Source organism: Juglans regia, chromosome 3 (genome assembly GCF_001411555.2).
Source record: "Juglans regia cultivar Chandler chromosome 3, Walnut 2.0, whole genome shotgun sequence".
Taxonomy (NCBI): Eukaryota; Viridiplantae; Streptophyta; class Magnoliopsida; order Fagales; family Juglandaceae; genus Juglans; species Juglans regia.
The window spans coordinates 6,275,760-6,295,522 of record NC_049903.1 but is presented as its reverse complement, the minus strand read 5'-3'; the positions used below and the strand labels follow the sequence as shown (position 1 = coordinate 6,295,522).

Below are 19,763 nucleotides of genomic sequence, written 5' to 3'. Positions count from 1 at the left end.
TATAACTCGATTATAATGGTTGAAAAGTATAATACAAGAGAATTTTTTAGTCTTCTCCTTTCTGTCTCTCTAGGCAATAAATTTTATCACCATCATTTTCGATATAACCCATTTTCTCCAACCAGAGAGGGTGGAGAGTCAGCTCCATTCTCCCTCCCTTTGTATCGTTTTTGTCGAATCTATCTAAAGTTTTTTTTCTCCTTTAGTTTCCCGCCATAGTATTGAAATGCACCGATTTGCTATCTATCAGCCTCATACAATCGCCACACCCTACCATCAGATTCTCTAGTCGCTGATCTATTACACAAAAGAAGAAAACTGACCAAAAGAGTGATGTGTATGTCTCATGCACGGCTCACATTGCGCGTGAGACCACATGCCACTGCGTCAGGGGAGGTCTTTTGCTGCCACATGGGGCACCAATGGGGTTAGCTATTTCAGATCTGATCTCTGCCAAGGGTACCAGTGGCAGTCTTTCGCTAGCGATTCGACTCATTTTCCGGTTGCTACTTTCTTATGTTCAAGCTTTCCCTAATCAATGATCAAAATAAAGTGACAAAGAAAGTCTATTTCAACTAGTCCAGTCTAGTAAAATGCAACACACATCATTTCATTGCATTTCATTGCAGCTTCTAGCTGTAGCAAAACCACTTCAAGCTGCTTCTCATTGTGGGAAATGGGTGAGAGTCAAACTTCTGATTCTAGATCCCTCGTTTTTTATTATTTCGTTTGTATTGTATTTGTTGATCTTGAGACGATTGTTCGGGACTCTCACTCTATTGAAATTTATATCTTATAACCCCTTAGTTTATTTATGATATACTTGTTTGCTTAGAAAAGGAAAAAAAATTATGACAAAATATTTTATTTACATAGTTTTTGTTGGGTTAAGCACTCAATAAAAAAAATGAGCCTACAATGGATATTCATGTGTCGAAGAAAGATATATTTGTTAGAAAGTTAATAAAAATGGAAATTGACTAAAAAAATAAAAATTTTAAATGAATATATTTTTAGGATTTATTTTTGGTCTTTGAAAACAGAGTGAGTGGACTACGGGAAGCTTCGCCGAAAAGATTCAGGGGCTGTAAGAGACGCGGGAATATGGCGGATTGTTTTCTGGGTCCCTCTTTCCTGTTGTGCAAAACGGTCCTCCATTTTACCCATTTCCCTTATAGATCTCCTAGTCCTCCCCTTCCCCCTCCTCCTCTCATGGCTGCGTCTCGCTCTTCACTCGATCACCAGCATTATTGCCGTTCCTCCTCAAACTCAAGCCCTAACCATCCCTCGTTACTCGTCTTTTCAGGTACGTCAACAATTAAAGCTTTACGTAGAAATTCTAATAATAAACAATGGCGACGACCTTGTTTGGCCAAATTGAGTTAGTAACACATTCGCGTGAACAATTCGCAGGTGGAACTGCGTTTAATGGTGTGGTTGAAGAGCTTAAGAATTTGACTACTCGGGTTGCTCATGTTCTTCCTGTTTCCGATGACGGAGGAAGTACGGCTGAGATTGTTCGTGTCCTCGGTAAATCTTCCAACTACTTGCAAACCAACTTATTTAATTGAATTCTTTAGCACCTTGAAATGCTTCTTTATCATCCGAATTGGTTTTTGGAGATTAATTGAGTTATCTACAGGGGTTTGTGTAAAACAAATGTTTCTTTCGGAAATGTGAAAGTTCATTGATTTGATAGGTGGTCCGGCTGTTGGAGACATTCGGTCGAGGTGTTTGAGATTGTCTGATCAAAGTACTGCCGAGGCACTTGCTGTTAGAAGATTACTTGGTCATCGTTTGCCAGTTGATGCGCAACAAGCCAAATCAGAATGGTAGTATATCAGATCTTTCTTCTTCGGATAAGTTCTGCATGTTTAACTTGTTATCTAGATGTGCATTTTGAATGAAGCGTTAAACATTCTAGTATTCCATGTTTGATCATATCCGGATAAGAAATTTGTCAGCATTCATATCGACAAAGTTTAACTTACCAGGAAAAAAAAGATTGTTGTCACTCGTGTCAAATGGACATTGGCAACGTTAAGGGTATCATGGAACAATAACATGATCAATCCCTCTTAATGGCACCTTATTGCTCTCTCTCTCTATCTCTCTCTCACACCCACGCACACATGTTTCTTTATCCCTGATGCTGAGGGTTCATTACAGAAACTGTCCATCTAATTGCACTGGATTTTAAATGATTTACTTTTAAAGAGCAGATCGTTGAAAGAAGAATAATTTGTTTTTGATTGGCACCGGCTGTCTGATTAAAAAGAGTCCCGACTAATCCTGAGGTCGTTGAACGAAGAATAATAGAAATTATGGTTTATTAAATTGCACATTTTTTAAGTTAACTCAAAACTAAAGCATTGAAGCTAGTGAAACTACTCGATTATTAGCTATTTTTTCATAGTGGGGGTGAATCTATATGTTGGTGGTGTACAAGTTCTGTTTTGATATGTTTCCTTTTTCCTTTGTTATAATTAATTTATTATTAGCTCATTGCCTACTTTTTACTTTTTGCAATATAGTTTTTTTTTCCCCTTCATAAAAAATGCTTATTAGAAAGTGCAAAAGGAAACTTTTGCTATTTAAGTTAATGGTAAGTATCCTGAGTATATTTCATTTACTTGGTAGGTGTAACTATGGTGAGGGTGTTGAGTTAAATGTATGCTGAGTTACGAATTTGACAGGTATAGTATTGTGGAAGGAGAACATTTTCTATGGAATTGTGTATCGAAACCCTACAGGGAGACGATTCGAGCTTTCTTGGTTTACTTTCAGAATCAGGTGAATAGTATGAGTCGTGCTTGATTGCCTAATAGATTTTTTTAGCTTTCACCTTCAATCTTCTGTTGGATATGCTTTTTGTCAGAGGGACATATTCCCATGCTTGTACGTTTCTTTTTCTGGCCTAATCGGTGTACTTTTTCCTTATTTTTTTATCATATCACATTATTTACCATGGGTAGAAAGGATATGTCAATTTGGGAGTGGATTACTTGTACAAACATGATAACCAATGTTAAGGATCAAGTTATTTTATTTTTAACTTCATGTGATCATTTCATATTATCAGTTTTCTGAATAATGCTTGCATAATTTTTTTAACCCCTATTTGTTGCTTTTATATTTTTATTATGTCAATTGTTATTTCTTTGCATTTTGGGGGGAATGACATTATCCACCCTCAAAATACACCTTGGTGGGCAGATGGCACGATCTGGCCACCACAGGGTGGTCAATCTGGCCCCCCTGTGGTGGCCAGGACTCAGCCACCATGTGGGTGCCCAGTTCTGGCCGCCCAGTGGTGGCCTGACCACCAGCCACCACAGGTGGCTGTTACGTTTTTGTTTTAAGTTTTTTTTTTTTGTTTTAATTTAAAAACTGATTTAAAAATTATTCTTAATTATAAAAATATATTTATTATTTTCTGAAAAACAATTTTGGGAAAAAAATTGCCATGTGGCATGCTATGATTGGTTCATGTGGTTTCTATTAATAGTAATGAATGGAAAAATGGACGAAGGGTCCTATTTCTGATAAACTTGTACCGTGTGGTGTTATTGCTAAAAAAAAAATGCATAGGACGGTAGATCAAAATAGGCCTAAGAACAGGGTGTGTTCTATTAAAATTTTGCATTTTTTATTGCTCTTCTGAACTTCTCAATGTGATTCTTGCATGAAATTTAATCTGCTTTTTTATTATTTTGTGAAATTCAAATACAGATTCTCCAGCGGTCAGATGAATCCTTTTGTTTTAGTAATGGCAGGTACTTTGCTTCTACTTAAGTTAGATCTTACCATTGTTTCAAGTGTTTTTTTACATAAAGAATTACTTTCTTGGTTTTTGATTTCTATCTTCTTGAGTTAGGATGGTGGAAAATGGATACTAAACAAACATGGGACATCATATATCCCAGATGTGTACTTGGGCGATGCCTATTTGCTTTTGAATAAAATTTTCTTCTTACTTATAAAAATATATATATATATATATATATCCCATATTCAAATATCATATTTGAATAACCTTATAAATAGCAGGCTTTCTATTGCACTTTACAAGTGGTTTATTGGTATCTGTTAAAGCTTTTCGTTTCACGTAATGATCCTTTCTTCTATTATCCAAAGAAGTTTAAGGGGTGATTTAGAAATTCGTGAATCAAAATGATTTAATTCCTATATTATCCAAAGAAGTTTCTAAGGGATTGGATCCAAGGATTTGGGAATTGAAATGCATAATTCTAATTGGTTATTTTGTTATAGTCATAAGTGATGAACAATAAATCTTAGTGGGGAATAAATTTGCCTTAAAAATGAGGGTGATTGAAATTGACATTTCAGGGTTCCCCAACCCTAGATGCCCCTGTCAAGGACTCCTTGTGATATCCCATATAATAAGTATAAGGGTAGGTGGTGTATGGGTCCATGAGATCCCACATTGCTTGGGAAGGAGAAGTTCTTGCTTTTTATAAGGTTCTAATGGGCACCAATTGTATCATTGACTAGTCCTTTTGGAGTATAGACCATGTGGTTTGAGTCTTCCATTGGGGCGTTACAAATGATATCAGAGCCTATCCCAACAAAAAATGTGGGACTTGAGTCGTTTCACCTACAACAGGCAGGCCTGATGAGGACGTCGGGAATTTAAGGGAGGTAGATTGTGATATCTCATATGATAAGTATTAGGATAGATGGTGTATGAGATCTCACATTGCTTGGGTAAGAGAAGTTTTTACTCTTTATAAGGTTTCAATGGAGTTCTAATTATATCATTGACTAGTCTTTTTAGAGTATAGGCCATGTGGTTTCGGCCTTCCATTAGGGCGTCACTTACCCTTATACTTATCATATGGGATATTACACTCCTACAGTAACTCTGATGTTGCTTTTTATAGTAGTCTACTTCGAAGGGGTATGTGGCCAATGTCCATGGAATTGGTCACTTTTATAAGAAGAGTCATGATCTCAAAAAATTGCTTTAGTAACTATGGCCATAAAGGAATCTTGTAAATCTGATTTACCCAAGGGGTTGGCTCAAATGGTAAAGGTCTTGGGCTTGGGGGTATGCTCCCCCTAGGTCTAAGGTTCAAATCTCCTTTGGTGCAAACAATTCCTAGGGGCCATCGGACTGGGGGATTTTCCTCTTGAATTATCCGAGGTACACTTGCGGGAAACTCTTTGCCAAGGGTCTGTGCACCCCCGGGATTAGTCGGGATGTTGTTCTAGACACCCGGTGCCAATAAAAAAGAAGAAAATCTAATTTAACTTAACCCAATTTTTGTCCATATCAGTGAAGGAAATGGGTAAGAATGACAACAATGTTATTCTTTTCAACCATCAGATTATCCACCCACCACAGATTCCAAACCCGACTCTCCCCTTGGGAATCAAATAGAAAAAAGATGCTCAAATTTTTTTGTGTATAGAGTATCAGTCATGGTTGTGGATCGTGATCATTCTTGCCCAAAACATTTGAATGATTTTTTCCCTGCAGAGTTGCTATCAGCTTATCCTCAATAAGTTTTAAGAAATTTTATGGACTGTATTATTTTAAAATTATCACGTCATAGTTAATTGATTAATTCTGATGTCTGATTGATTTCTTGTCTGACATTACAACTACTTAACTGACTCTCGTAATTTTTGCAGCATTGGGAATTTCTTCTTTGCAGGAGCCCGTTTATTTTTTCAGTCTTTAGATGCTGCAATATTTTTGTTTTCACGTGTTTCAGATATTCCCTCAGAAAGTATGGTCCTCCCCGTGATTTCGACCAACGACAGGCTTACATTAGGATGTGAATTGTGGGTAGGATGATTGTTGATTTCCATCTGGGCATATATTTTGTAATTGTGTATTGCTTCACTAGTTTCTTTTGGTGGTAGTTCTATGGCTATTTTGAACAAATTAATTGAAATTCTCTTGGATTGTTAGTAGCAGTATAGGTCCTTATGAGTTTTACTCTGGAAAAATCCTATCTAAATGTTTTTTTTTTTCATCCCAAGCTTGAGTATTGATAATAAGATTTCTATTATCCTCCATCTGTATATAATTGGGAAAGTTTCAGGTTTTGGTCCGCCCACCTTGATCTGCTTGATCGTTGATCTAACTTCCAACCTTTTCTCTCTTGATAAACCTTCCCACCATACCAAATTTCTCACCATCTTGCTCTAAGTTCTACATGAAATTATATAATTTGCTTCAACAAAGTGATTTGTACTGCCAAAGTGATTCATTACAAAATGTGTTGGCATAGGTTCAAAAGGGAGAAAATGCTGTCAGAGATAGGTTTGAGTTTTTATTGTTGATTAAAGTTATATTATTAATTTTTCCAAAGAAGATGTGCTTAACATGTTTCTGAACTCTGTCAGTTCATTCTTTCCCTTGTTACGCTTAACTTTGCTATCAATACCTGAAATGATGCTGGTTTTGGGTTCAGTATGGGGGGAGTTTTTGCATTGTACTTTCTTCTCCTAATTCTCTCCTGTTATTTAATTTTAGGATGGGACTATAATACGAGGTCAGAATGAAATTTCTCATCCAACTTATGGATCTATGGAACCTATAAATAAGGTATTTGCTATAATTTCATGAGGAACCCTAATTGTTGGTTATTTGCTAGATTATGTTTGTAGTACGATTTATCTATAGATAGTTTTCAAGAGGAGCATGATAAAAATCATTTGGCCAATAATTAAAAACTTACGGTGGTGGGAAGACTTGCATCGTGGTGAGGAGAGTGATGTTAGTGGTGGTGTGGTTTTCATGGTTGCGCCATTTATAATGGTAATGATCAGGCTGGTGTTACTGGTGGTGATGCTGGTATTGTGTCATCATTTGCTACTCATGGTTGAAATAGTTTGATCGAGATCACAATGCCATACTAAATTTCAATTCTGCCCAACAAAAATTTTCAAATCCATTTTTATTCAAATTGTCCTCACAAATTGTTATTAGTGCATTACTGTATACCTCTACACCTAAGCAGTGTCTTCTTGGTGCTGTTTTGACGATTTTGCCTTATCTAAAGAAGAAAGAAAAGGTTTTGGGACTAAGAGATCTAGTGAATTATGATGTTAATTGAATTTTGGCATTACACCAAGGTTTTTCGTTTTCTGGTAGTTGTTTTACAAAGTTCCTTATCAACTGCCTGATTCTTACACAGGGAGGATCTTCAGTTCCAGCACTTCCTTCAAGAATAAAGCGGGTGTTCTACATGTCAAGTGAGGGCAGTAATTTACTGCATGAGGTGAATTAATGGATTTAGGTTTCTTTCTTGTTTCTTATGTACTACTAGAGATGATTTTGTGACTAGAAATCATGCATGAATTTCAGTATTCAGTCCTGTACAGAGCCAAAGGTGTTTCGACCAAGTGACATATCCTTCCTCCCATAAACAGGGAGTGGAGGGTACGGTCATGAATCGCATCCTCTATCAGTATGTGGTGTATATCTGCCTGCCAAAAAAGCACAAAATACCATGTGTCATACATCTAAAAAAAAGGAACAGAGCAAAAAAGGAGTGAATAGAGAAAACCAGAATGTTTTGGCATCAATGCCATCATTTGATTCTCCCCCTTCGCTAATTGCTTGAAACATGTCTGTCATAGGGAGGTCGGCCATTATGTTTGGTCAATTTTTACTTTTTTGATACTCAAGAAAGAATGTTGTGTTACCAGGATTCTGTTTCCCTAGATATGTGAATCTGATGGAACTAATACCACTCTTTTTATCAATCTTGTATGATTTTATCTATTTATCCTTTCCATTCATTAATTTTCATACGTACGGGGACCTGGGGATACAATGGTTCATAATCAGCACCAAGCATAACTCTGTTTCTTGCAAGTTGAAACTTAGTGCTATTTAGTATGATAAGGAACATTCTACTTGCCTGATCAATATGGAAGTATCTGGAAAGAGCTTATACCTTTCTGATGTTTTTCTACAAGAACCTATACATTTCTGATCTTAGTAATAACTTCTTTACATCAGTAACAGGAGAAAGATAAGCATTTTATATTGGTAGTTAGATGCTTCTCTTGTATATACTTCCTATATACTTGGGTTATGCCTTTTGCTTTTGCTAATAAAATCTCATCTACTTTCCCAAAAAAGGTAAGTTTGCTCTGCAATTGTGGTTATAATATATCAATTATAGTTTTCAAATTTGAGTTGCAGTCATGATGTTTTGGATTTTGTTTCCTCCAAGTTTACAGTAATTATTACCTTTAACAGTAGAGATTTTAATAATGGGAGGTATTTAACATTGTTTGTGAATCATTTATAATTTATTATATATGTAAAATATTGGTTGTTGATATGCGTACTAATTTCTGATATGTAGACTGCGTGATAATTTCACTTCTGTAATCGAGTAGGTCTTCCCCACAGCAAACCCATCTGTCCTGGATCAGTTGAGTAATGTGGACTGCATCATTTATGCTATGGGATCCCTTTTTACTTCCATTTGTCCATCATTGGTAACATTCTCGACCTCTTGCTGGCATATTGCTCTTTTAATCTACTTTCATGTTTTGGCCATATGGTAATATAAATTGCTGTAGATAACAATTTAACACTTTGGACCTCCATAGTATCCTTTTCTTCTCTTCTTCTTCTTCTTCTTCTTCCTTTTTTTAATGGAGAATGATACCCCAATTTTATTGATAAACACTCACTCATGGTGGAGGAAGGCCATGGTTGCAGTTCAACACCTTGGGGTTGCAGTTCAATTATGAGCAAAGCTTATAACCAAGGTGTAAAAAAAAACCTAGAGCAAAATAAAGCTTGTGAGGATCAAAAGCTTGTGAGCAAAATAAACCAGTCATTTACATGTAAAACTATTTTTATATTATTAGTGACGTCCTTAGAGCTGAAATAAATTCTTCAGTAGACCCTTTGGCACCCTGTTTTGCATTGAAGTTGGCAGCTGAGTCTGTTTCAGCTTCAACATTTTTCAGTTGTAATTTCTTACAGACTCTCGGGCCATCTAACAAAGCTTTAACTTCAGCTATTGTATTTGTTCACCATCCATAGTAAGCAGAGAAGCCCACAATCAATGCCCCTCTTCATCTCAGACTACCATTACCCCACCACACTCGCTTGGGTTGCCCATACTGTAACCATCAATATTCAACTTGACAAACCCCAAGGCTGGAATAGTCCATTTCAGAGAAATAACATAGTACCAGTTGCCAGCATATGGTGAGATAAAAAAGTAATGTGGACTGCCATATGGAAAATGCATTGCTTAAGCTATGGAATCCTCTTCACTTCATGGATGACTACGTATTCAATTATTACATCTTTCTATGCAATATTCCTGTCGGTGTCTTATTGTAATGTGTTATCTCTTGTGAATGTCAGTGTTTGTCTCAAGTTCTTCCAATTATTTGAGTTGATTGTAAGTTGGTCTATTTGGTTAAATACAGAAACTGGCATTTTGATTATAAACATCTATCTGGTGCATTTTTTTAGTATGAAACAGGATTGAGTTGCCTTTTATTTCCTACTTGTTGGTCCAATCTTTTGGGAAAATATGATTTTAGGGCTTGGACTGCAGTCTATGGCTTGTAGTTCAATTATGGTTTAGAAAATGCTAAGTGCCAGTGGCTGAGAAGCTGCTGGAATTTATTGGTGTAGCAGTGATGGTAGGATGATGATTTGTAAAAGCCAAAAGGTTAAGATGAAAGAAACCAGTTCTTGTCGTGCTATGTCAGGAGAACACAGTAGAGCAGGAAAAAAAAAAAGGCAATTGGTGAAAGAAGAAGAAATAGTTAAGTCGACGTAAAATAGTAAAGGATGAGGAAGAATAGGAGTAGAAGAGAGCATATACTTAAGGGCATATTTGGTCAGTAAAAATTTTGGGAATTCTTGAAAAGAATTTTGAGAGGAGTTTTTATGGGGTTTTATAAAAATAGTTAGGTAGATTTGAAAACTTATTTAGATATAATTTTTGTGAACTGTTTTTTTTAACTTGTTTTTGTTTTTTTTTTTTTTTTTTGTTTTGCAGAAACCTGGGTAAATAATTAGATGCAAATCTTTCAATGAACAGAAATAATTTTTTTGGTATTTAAAAGATGTTTGGATCAAAGTTGATTTTTTTCTTTTGAAATTTTTTTAATAATTAGGAAAAAAATGGAAACCAACAAGTACAATTCATGATATTTGTTAGTTGGAAACTTTGGAACCTTGCCTTTTTATATCTTCTCATTGATCATGCACCATGTCTAGGTATTACTAGGTATTGGGGAGAGTATTTCTTCAAGGTTCTGCCGCAAGGTACCTTTCCATCACTCTATCAAGTACAGTATTATTTTATTTTATTTTATTGGGTACAAGTTGTTATGGTTTATTGCCCATTCATATGCATGGACTATGCCAGTACCTCTCAGAATGGCCAGTTCATTTGAATTACCATCTCTTCTTTGGCCATTTGGATGCATATGAATGTATTGCAAGATTTTAGATATCAACATGTACATTGAATAGTGTGCAAGGTTTCAGCTTTGAATCCAACACTTGCTTTAGTCTCTGTTTGTGGTGACATTAAAAGAGTACCTACAGGGTGCCATGGTTGAGCCACGTAGACTTATATATTGTGCTTCGCTATTTTGGTAACAGGTATTTTTGTTGAATGGTACGTGTGATCGGGAAACGAGTGACTTCTCGGCCTCTTGCTTTGTAACTGCCATTACAGATGCCCTAAATCGAACGTATGGAGATCCTCATAATCGTCTGAAAAATCTAGTGAGTAGATAGAGTTGTACTATGCGACTATGGTTAAAAGAAAAATCTTCTTTGGTTGTCTAATCTAGAAAGGAGGAAACTTGAGAAATAGAGGGAACATGTCATTTTTTGAAGTTTATTATTTTTCTGTGTAGCCAAATAAGTACATCAATACACTTTTGGTGCCCAAAGATGGTGAAATTCCTGTAGACATTCAACGCTTGGCTGCCCAAGGAATCTTTGATGTGGTATGTATGTCTGTTACCATTTGTTTCGAGTAGTATAATAAACAGAAATTGCTAAAGAAAACATCCTTATGTGCCCTTGTAAAGTTCCATATTTGATTCTTAAATTGAGCATTACCAATTTGAAAACTCAAGGATAAGACGTTGAAGTGTTATCTAGAATCTCTGTGATGAGGGCATATACCCAAAAATAACGTTTCAAACTACTCCTGGATTACTGAAGCTCTCCAATGAGGCTAATTTGGTACCTCCGATCAAAGTGATCGTTTCAGAAATGCTGGTGCCACAATAATGGCCTGTTGAGGCTGGAATTTAATAGCTCAAACTTTGAAGGCAACCGGCAGGATTTACTATGGTGGCCTTATTTTTAAAAGCCTGTATTCAGAACAATCTTAGTATGCCCTCTATTATCATTCAGTATTAGAAGCCTAAGCAAAATAGTAGTCTTGTAATTTTGAATCAATTTACTTGATTGGATGATGACAATCTCCTTTATTTGTAGATCTGGATTCTAAAACATATTAACTTTGCAGAACTTTGTCGATTCTATACATGATCCAAAAGTGGGTGTAATATTTGACCCGAGGTCCCTAATACAAGCTCTTGCTGATGTGGTAGGCTCACACATGAGCACAAATGTTAGAATCGGTTGACTATGTAAATGGTATTCAGCAGCAAGTGTAATAGGTTTTGATGTGGATATTGGAGCCTTTGCTTGTGGGTCCATTGATCCCGAGGTACAAATTAAAGAAACTCAATCTTTTTGTCACGGCATATTTAACTAGTTTATAAAATATTCTCATTAATTCGCTGCTTTTCTTATTTTTACTGTATTACTCTGAATTAATTTTCTGGTTACAGGTGAGTTTGCCTCACTTCTTGGGTTGGCTGGCACATGATATTCGATCCAAGGCATGGGATATTTCCTTGATTACGCTCATGTATGAGTGTTTGACTTTGCTTTATTTTTTTATTTTTATTTTTTTTGTAATTATGATTGTAGTTCGTTGTCTCGTAAGTGCATAATGCGTCTTTGCAGAAAATTAGGGAGAGAATAATCATCAATTGTTGAACATTCTGACTAGTTGTTGAACCTGCTAAACCTCTTGGTCTTACCTATTTGTTTATACACCAAAGTCTTATTTGCGCAATGGGTCTAGTACTTTCAACTTTCAAGGAAAGTAGTCAATACAGTTTAAATTTAGCCGCTAAGAGGATTGTCATGCATGACTTTGTCATGGATGGGCGGGCGGGAGGGCTTATGTAAACTACACAGAATGCAAGGAGATGTGGATTTTCTTCTTCTTCTTTTTTATATATATTTGAAGGAGAGGTGGAGTCGATGACAAGAAATGTATACCGATTATAGTATGCGAGCAACACAAATGCAAGATGTTGTTGGGTATTTATTAACTGCGCTGAATTGGGAAGTCGACCGCACAAGGGCGCCTCAATACTCAGGCAAGTGCCTAGGGTTCCCTACACCACTCAAGGTCTCTTAAAAAGAAGACTATTACTTATAAAAAAAAAAAAAAAAAAAAGACTATTAATGACCTTTATTAAGAAATAAAAATCCTTAAGGCCTCGTTTAGCTATACATATGAGATCAGATAAAAGTTAAAAATTGAATAAAATATTGTTAGAATATAATTTTTTAATATAATTTTTATTGTAAAATTTGAAAAAGTTGAATTGTTTATTATATTTAATGTGGAAAAAATTGTAGTGATTAGATAAGATGATATGAGATGATTTGTGTAACCAAACGAGACTTAAATCCTCTAAGAAATAATATTGATATTACAATTATTTAGGAAATAGTATTAGAAGGCCTCCAAAGAAGAAATTTTCTTAAAATGTATTAAACATAAGTATTAAACATGAGTATTAAACGTATAAAATATATCAAACATAAGTATTAAAGTATTACATAATTATTATACGCATATTATAAAATCTATTAAACATAAGTATTATATGTATAAAACTTAAGTATTAAACGTATTAAACATAAGTATTATATGTATTAAACATAAGCATTAAACGTATTAAACATAAGTATAAAATATAAGTATTATGTGTATTATACGTATAAAATCTATTAAACATAAGTATTATATGTATTAAATATAAATATAAAAAATAACTATTAAACCTAAGTATTAAACGTATTACACATAAGTATAAAATATTAATATTAAATCTAAGTATTAAATGTATTAAATATAAGTATTAAACGTATAAAACATAAGTATAAAACGTTTATTGTATGTATAAAATATATTGAACATAACTATTATACTTATTATAAGTATTAAACATAAATACAAAACATATTAAACATAAGTATTGTATGTATTAAATGTATTAAACATAGTTATAAAACATATTAAACATGAGTATTAAACATATTAAACGTATTAAACATAAATATTAAACATAAATCTTAATCATAAGTATTAAATGTATTAAATGTTTTTTGATAAGTTATTATATGTATTAAATGTATTAAATATAAGTATTATATGTATAAAATGTATTAAAAATAAGTATAAAAGATAAGTATTATATATATATATATATAATGTATGGGTTAATTACATTTTACCTATTCAAACTTTCACTCAATTCACAATGTGCTCTCAAACTAATAATTGCATCAAAGTGGACATACTTACTTTCAAAACTGACCAATGTGCCCCTTCCGTCTACCAACAATGTTAAATCTAATGGAAACTGCCTCCACGTTTTGCTCATGTGCATAACATTCATAACAAAAATGTAACTTTCATCTAATTTATTATCATTAATTGATAGCATATATTATTTTATATTTTATATTGTCAATAATAAATAAATTAGATGAAAATTATATCTTTACAGTAAATGTTATGCATATGTGTAACATGTGGAGGCAGTTTCCATTAGATTTAACACAAGTGGCAGACATAATGGGCATATTGGTAAGTTTTGAAAGTAAGCGGGTCCACTTTGATGTAATTATTAATTTTGGGGACACATTATGAATTGAGTGAAAGTTCGAAAGGGCAAAGTGTAATTATCCCAAAATGTATTAAATAAAAGTATAAAGCATAATTATAAAACATAAGTATTATATGTATTATACTTAAATGTATTAATCATAAGTATTAAAAATAAGTGTAAAACATAAGTCTTAATTATAATTATTAAACGTACTAAACATAAATATTAAACATAAGTATTATACATATAAAATGTATTAAACATAAATATTATACGTATAAAATGTATAAAACATAAGTATTAAACGCAGTGGCAGACCCACGTTGGCCTTAGTAATATTAAACATAAATAATATGAACATTCTTAAATGATCCATCTCTTGCGTGGTCGACTGAAATATTTGTCAATGACTCGTATGTAGATTTGACAAATTAAGAACCAATATCACCGGGTTTCTTGTTTGTCGGTAACAATGCAACCTTAAGACTAGGGAACACATTTTACCACGTAGTAGGCTTCGGTCTGGTCACTATTTCCCTCTTCTGCTTGGCCTCAAACTGTCACTGATCTCTCTTCAGACAATGTCAAAGATTTGCTAAAACAAACCTAAATAACATTGCAACTTTTTACGGACTATGAGATCCCTTTCAATCAAGTGTTAATAGGAAGAAAAAGATACGTGGATTGCTCATGACCACCTCACAGCCAAAATATATGTTCAATGATTGTAGGTTTCATCATATTAAGCTATAATTTGAATCTCAAAATGGATCAGACACATCAAAAATCTAAATAAACATCCAAATCGGCATATGATGAGTTCCAAACAATATAAATTAATACAATCGTAATGAAATATATGGACTTAAAATACGGAGCTCAAGAGCTACACTTGGTGGTTGTCCAAGTCAATACAACCTTTATGGTCGGTATACTCGGGAAGTGTCTTGTCCCGACACATCAAAAGAACATAAACTATGAGGAATCTTTCTATATATATATACGTTATACCCATTCTTCTCAACCATTGTGAGTGTGCATGCCTACTTATTTATCACTTTTCAGCTTATAAATCGTATACTTTTTATCAACACACACTAGCTATCATATTTAGGTAAGTAAAGAATGAGTTTGAACACTGGAAGTGGAAGGGCATTCATCTTTGTGGCATTGCTTGGGATATGGGCTTGCCAAGCCACTTGCCGCATGTTGGATGAAGTATCCATGTTGGAGAGGCATGAGAGATGGATGGCTCACCATGGACGCACTTATAAGGACAATGCAGAGAAAAAAATGCGTTTCAAGCTTTTCAAGCGCAATGTAGAGTTAATTGAGTCTTCCAACAGTGATGGGAATCGGCCTTATAAGCTAAGTGTCAATCAATTTGCTGATCAAAGTAATGAAGAATTCCAAGCTTCTTACAACGGATATAAAAGGCTCTCCAATAATCGGCCTAGATCATCTCATGGGGCACCATTTAGGTATAACAATGTGACTATTGTGCCATCTAGAATTGATTGGAGAAAGAAAGGAGCTGTTACCCCTGTAAAGGACCAAGGAATATGTGGTAAGGAAAATATACTTGGTCTTCATTTATTGTATGCATAATGTATAAATCATGTAACTAGTTTCTTGTGCCATAACATGATTCTAGGATGTTGCTGGGCATTTTCTGCGGTTGCAGCCATGGAGGGGATCACCTACATCAAAACTGGAAAGTCAGTCTCTCTTTCAGAGCAAGAACTAGTTGATTGTGACACTAAAGGTGATAACGAAGGTTGTGAAGGTGGTCTAATGGATGATGCCTTTAAATTTATCATCCACAACAGAGGCCTTACAACTGAAGGAAAATATCCCTACAAGGCAGATGATGGAATTTGCAACAAGAACAAAATAGCATCACATGCAGCCAAGATCACAGGGTATGAACATGTTCCTGCCAACAACGAGAAGGCATTGCTCAAGGCAGTGGCCAATCAACCAGTTTCTGTTGCCATTGACGCTAGCAGTTTTGACATTCAATTTTACTCGAGCGGGGTCTTCAAAGGAGAATGCGGAATAGAATTAGACCATGGTGTTACCGCAGTTGGTTATGGAACTGCAAAAGATAGGACTAAATATTGGTTAGTAAAGAATTCATGGGGCACTGATTGGGGTGAAGATGGATACATAAGGATGGAGAGGGGTATTGATGATAGGGAAGGTCTATGCGGCATAGCCATGGAGGCTTCCTATCCCAATATTTGAATTATAGCCAGGGGTGAATAAGTCTTGAGAAATACTTTAGCCACAGAAGAATTATACAAAAAGAAATCCACAAACTGACGTAGCTTGATGCAGTACATCAGATTGTAAAGTTATTTTTTATGTAAAATAGATCTAACGCATCACATAAAACCAAATCAGTTTGTAAGTTTACTTTTGTATAATCTATTCGTGTCTGTAGTAATTATCGTAAGAGTTATCCTAACATTTTCATATGGTGTTAGCTATTTCTCCAATTCTTAAAAGCGTGACGTCCTACTAATTTTAGACAATACAAATGCTTTCATCGTTATCAGGTTGTATGGAGAACACTTTAAAATTTAGAAATAGAATTGCATGCTTGCTTGCTCTTTTCTTTATTTTTCTAATTCGTTCTTGTCTTTTAATTATGTTTGGAGTTCTTTGTAAATGATTCAATATAACTTGTGCAATTAGATCACCATTTTTTGTGCGCTTGCAAAGCACAAATTGAGTGAAATGTGCCAACAAGAGCAATAATATAATGACAACCACATTACAACTATTTTAATATTTTATAATAAAATAATATTTTTTTCAAAACATAAACACAGGAAATTTAATAAAAAAAAAAGTTAGAAAAACAAAAAAGAATTAATATTTTATTAATAAATTGTAGAAAAGTTGTCAACCGGTTGTAAATTTATACAGGAAAAATAAAAATTATGGAGATACAACTCTTTTTACAATCTTTTATATAACTATCTTTTAAATGGACATTTTTGTGAAAGAACCATCTTCTATTTGTAAAAAATGCACTTAACAATCCCAAAAAAAATTCTCATTGTCAAGTTGGTAATTTTGGGGACTTGGACATCTCACGCCATGTCTCTTACATTCTCTGAAGTTTCTATGGCCACCGATAGCACGAGCAATGGGTAGCTCTGCATGGACACACTTATAAGGACAATGCAGAGAAGTAAACAGAGTCAACAATCAAGGGAATCACGCATATATAAGTTATGTGTCAACAAATTTGAAGACCTGGCACATGAAGAATTCCTTGCCTCTCATATGGGGATACAAGATGTCAACCAAGTCAAGGTCACCCACAACAACAACGTTTAGGTATGAAAACCTGCCCGACATCCCAACAAGTATGGACGAGAGAGACAGAGAGAGAGAGAGAAAAGTAAAAGCAAGTAAAGAAATCCATGGAAGTCTACCCCCAACGCCATAGACACGAAAGGAGAAAAGGTAAAATATTTGATCTCTCTCTCTCTTTATTTGTTTTTGGTGTACGGTTTGTTTCGTTTCTTATCATACAAGTTTTTCTTTCGATTCCTTTCTGGACTTAACATGATTTTTTCTTTTTTCTCATCTGGGTCATTCTCGACATACTTGAGTTTCAATTTGCATTTGCATCTTCATTCTTCCGTATAGTCGGTGGTGACTCGGTGATCAAGTTTATAGCTTTACTGCGTTGCCTATCTGAAAATTTTTCTCCTTCACTATCATTTACGTAAAGCAAGCATTTTTTACAAGAGTGGTGCTAGGGACAAGAAACTTCTTCACATTTTTTTTTTTTAAATTTTTGTTTCTATTTATTTCAAACATTTTTAAAACCTATTTAAATTTGTTTAAAAATAAAAAAAAATTAGAAACTCATTAAAAATACTTCTTTAATTATTAAATAAAAATTAAAAATTAAAAATGAATTCTGTACAAAATGTCTATCATTTTTCTTTTGACAGAAAGCAATATCCAATATTCGGAAAAAATAAACTTTTTTTTAAGTTTATTTTATAATAGCCTATAACCTATACGTAATCTTCCTTTTACAGCTTTTGAGATGTTTGTAACCATATATTAAGTCGATTAACTAGCTAGAAACTTCAATAGAGTTGTGCTTTTTCCCAAACCAACTTTACTTGTTTTTTTCCCAAAGCCTGTATTTGTTCCTCATCTGTTTGACTTGGAGACGTTTGAATTTAAAGATGACTTAAAATGACTTGAAATGAGCTGAGATGAGTTGAGATAAATTGTGAATAGTAATGTGATGAATTGTAAATAGTAGTAAGATTTGTGAGTTAAAGTTGCTGAATAGTAATAAATAGTAGTGAGATGAGTTGAGATAAGTTGAGATGAACTGAGATGACTTGCGAATCCAGAACAATCTGAATTGGCTTCTGACTTCCAGAACAATCTCTCTCTGATGTCTCTGTTTGGAACATAACCCATCAAAAAGCAAAGTTGGTTTTCTCCGTCTCCCTCGCAAAGTTAAAGCAGTCACCAACATAATTCGTTTTAACTCTTCCAGTTCTACTGAGCGATCATTTTCTAAGTTATAAAAATTGATTTTGTATTCAAATAGAAGACAAGTTTCTTACAAATCATTTGCTAATTTATATTTAGAAAGAAATTGTCAAGAATTACACTTCTAAATGATAATAGGCAAATTTTATTCTATGAAAGATCATCAGCTTAATTTGAAAGGAAAATTTTAAGTTGATATTTCATTTTCTTTTCTTTTTGTAAGGATTTCCTTTTTTTTTTTTTTTTTAAAAAAAAAAAGGAAAATTACCTTATAAGATAATTTATAGACATTTTTTTAAACAATCTTATGACGTATGATGCAATAAATACATATTAATTATATTGACACATACCATACAATGCCCCCCACCAAATCCTAGTTCCGCCGCTCGTGCTCGATATGACTTTAAAGTTCTATTCAAGCGGGGTTTCCTCTTGAGAATGTGACACGAAAACAAACCATGATGTTACTCTAATTGGGTATGGAACAGAAGAAGATGGTACTAAGTACTGGTTAGTCAAGAATTTAATGGGGGTGAGAGTTTGGGTGGGAGTGGCTGCATGAGGATTCAAAGAGATACCTATGATCCTATCCCCAAGGTCTCTGTGGCATTGCCACGGAAGCTTCCTATCCAGTTGCTTACGCAGCCCAAAGGTTGACAGATTCAATCACCTATTATAAATTTATATGCATTGTTCTCAGTTTTCCCATGTGTTTTAAATGTTCTGGCTGTGAAAATGCCCGTATTGCTGTTTGTATCTCAAAATCTGAACGCAGTAACAAAGTCTACATTTCCAACGATACCTAGTATGAAGTAACGTAATGAAATCTGACAAAACCCATAGAATTTAGCACTGTACAGTAGCCGTGCGCCTACACTCGAGACTAAAGTACTATTGACAAGATTGCCCAACTTGAGATGGGAATGAGACGAGTGAGATTCCAAACAACCTAATGAACAAAACATTTTAGGGGCATCAATAACATTTGCTTTGTTTTCTTCTTTTTCCAATGGTGAAGCTGCTAACTATCTTTTCCAGCATAGTCACAAACCTAGACTAATTAGATTCTAGAGAAAATTTGTGGCAAAGAAGAACAGTACAGTTCTTGAGAATTGACCTGAAATTCAATGCGCTAGTCTATTTATGTATCCAGTAAACATAATCAAGCATATCTATGAAAGTATGTACCTAGATAACAACGAAACTAATTGTACAAAAATCCCGGCACATTCTGGAAGCCTCTCTCTTTCTTT

At 34.3% G+C, this 19,763-nt stretch overlaps 2 protein-coding genes across 3 annotated transcripts; both read left to right on the top strand.

Annotated features, from left to right (window-relative positions):
- Nucleotides 1-1,047: 1,047 nt before the first annotated feature.
- Nucleotides 1,048-12,134, top strand: LOC109004434 (uncharacterized protein YNL011C). 2 transcript variants are annotated; one of them, XM_018982979.2, is made up of 14 exons: nucleotides 1,048-1,306; nucleotides 1,414-1,530; nucleotides 1,700-1,832; nucleotides 2,697-2,793; nucleotides 3,733-3,776; nucleotides 5,659-5,815; nucleotides 6,509-6,580; nucleotides 7,173-7,256; nucleotides 8,389-8,490; nucleotides 10,244-10,291; nucleotides 10,634-10,759; nucleotides 10,894-10,986; nucleotides 11,517-11,720; nucleotides 11,845-12,134. In XM_018982979.2, exons 1-13 carry the CDS (start codon nucleotides 1,105-1,107, stop codon nucleotides 11,634-11,636), a joined length of 1,395 nt encoding a protein of 464 aa, XP_018838524.1. In that variant the 5' UTR covers nucleotides 1,048-1,104; the 3' UTR covers nucleotides 11,637-11,720; nucleotides 11,845-12,134. The 2 variants fall into 2 exon arrangements, with proteins under 2 accessions (XP_018838524.1, XP_035544748.1); XM_035688855.1 differs by lacking the exon at nucleotides 11,845-12,134 and having other exon boundaries at nucleotides 1,063-1,306; nucleotides 11,602-11,716.
- Nucleotides 12,135-14,780: 2,646 nt separating this feature from the next.
- LOC109004436 (senescence-specific cysteine protease SAG39-like) lies at nucleotides 14,781-16,215 on the top strand. Its single transcript, XM_035688868.1, has 3 exons — nucleotides 14,781-14,815; nucleotides 15,120-15,535; nucleotides 15,623-16,215. Exons 1-3 carry the CDS (start codon nucleotides 14,781-14,783, stop codon nucleotides 16,213-16,215), a joined length of 1,044 nt encoding a protein of 347 aa, XP_035544761.1.
- Nucleotides 16,216-19,763: the final 3,548 nt, after the last annotated feature.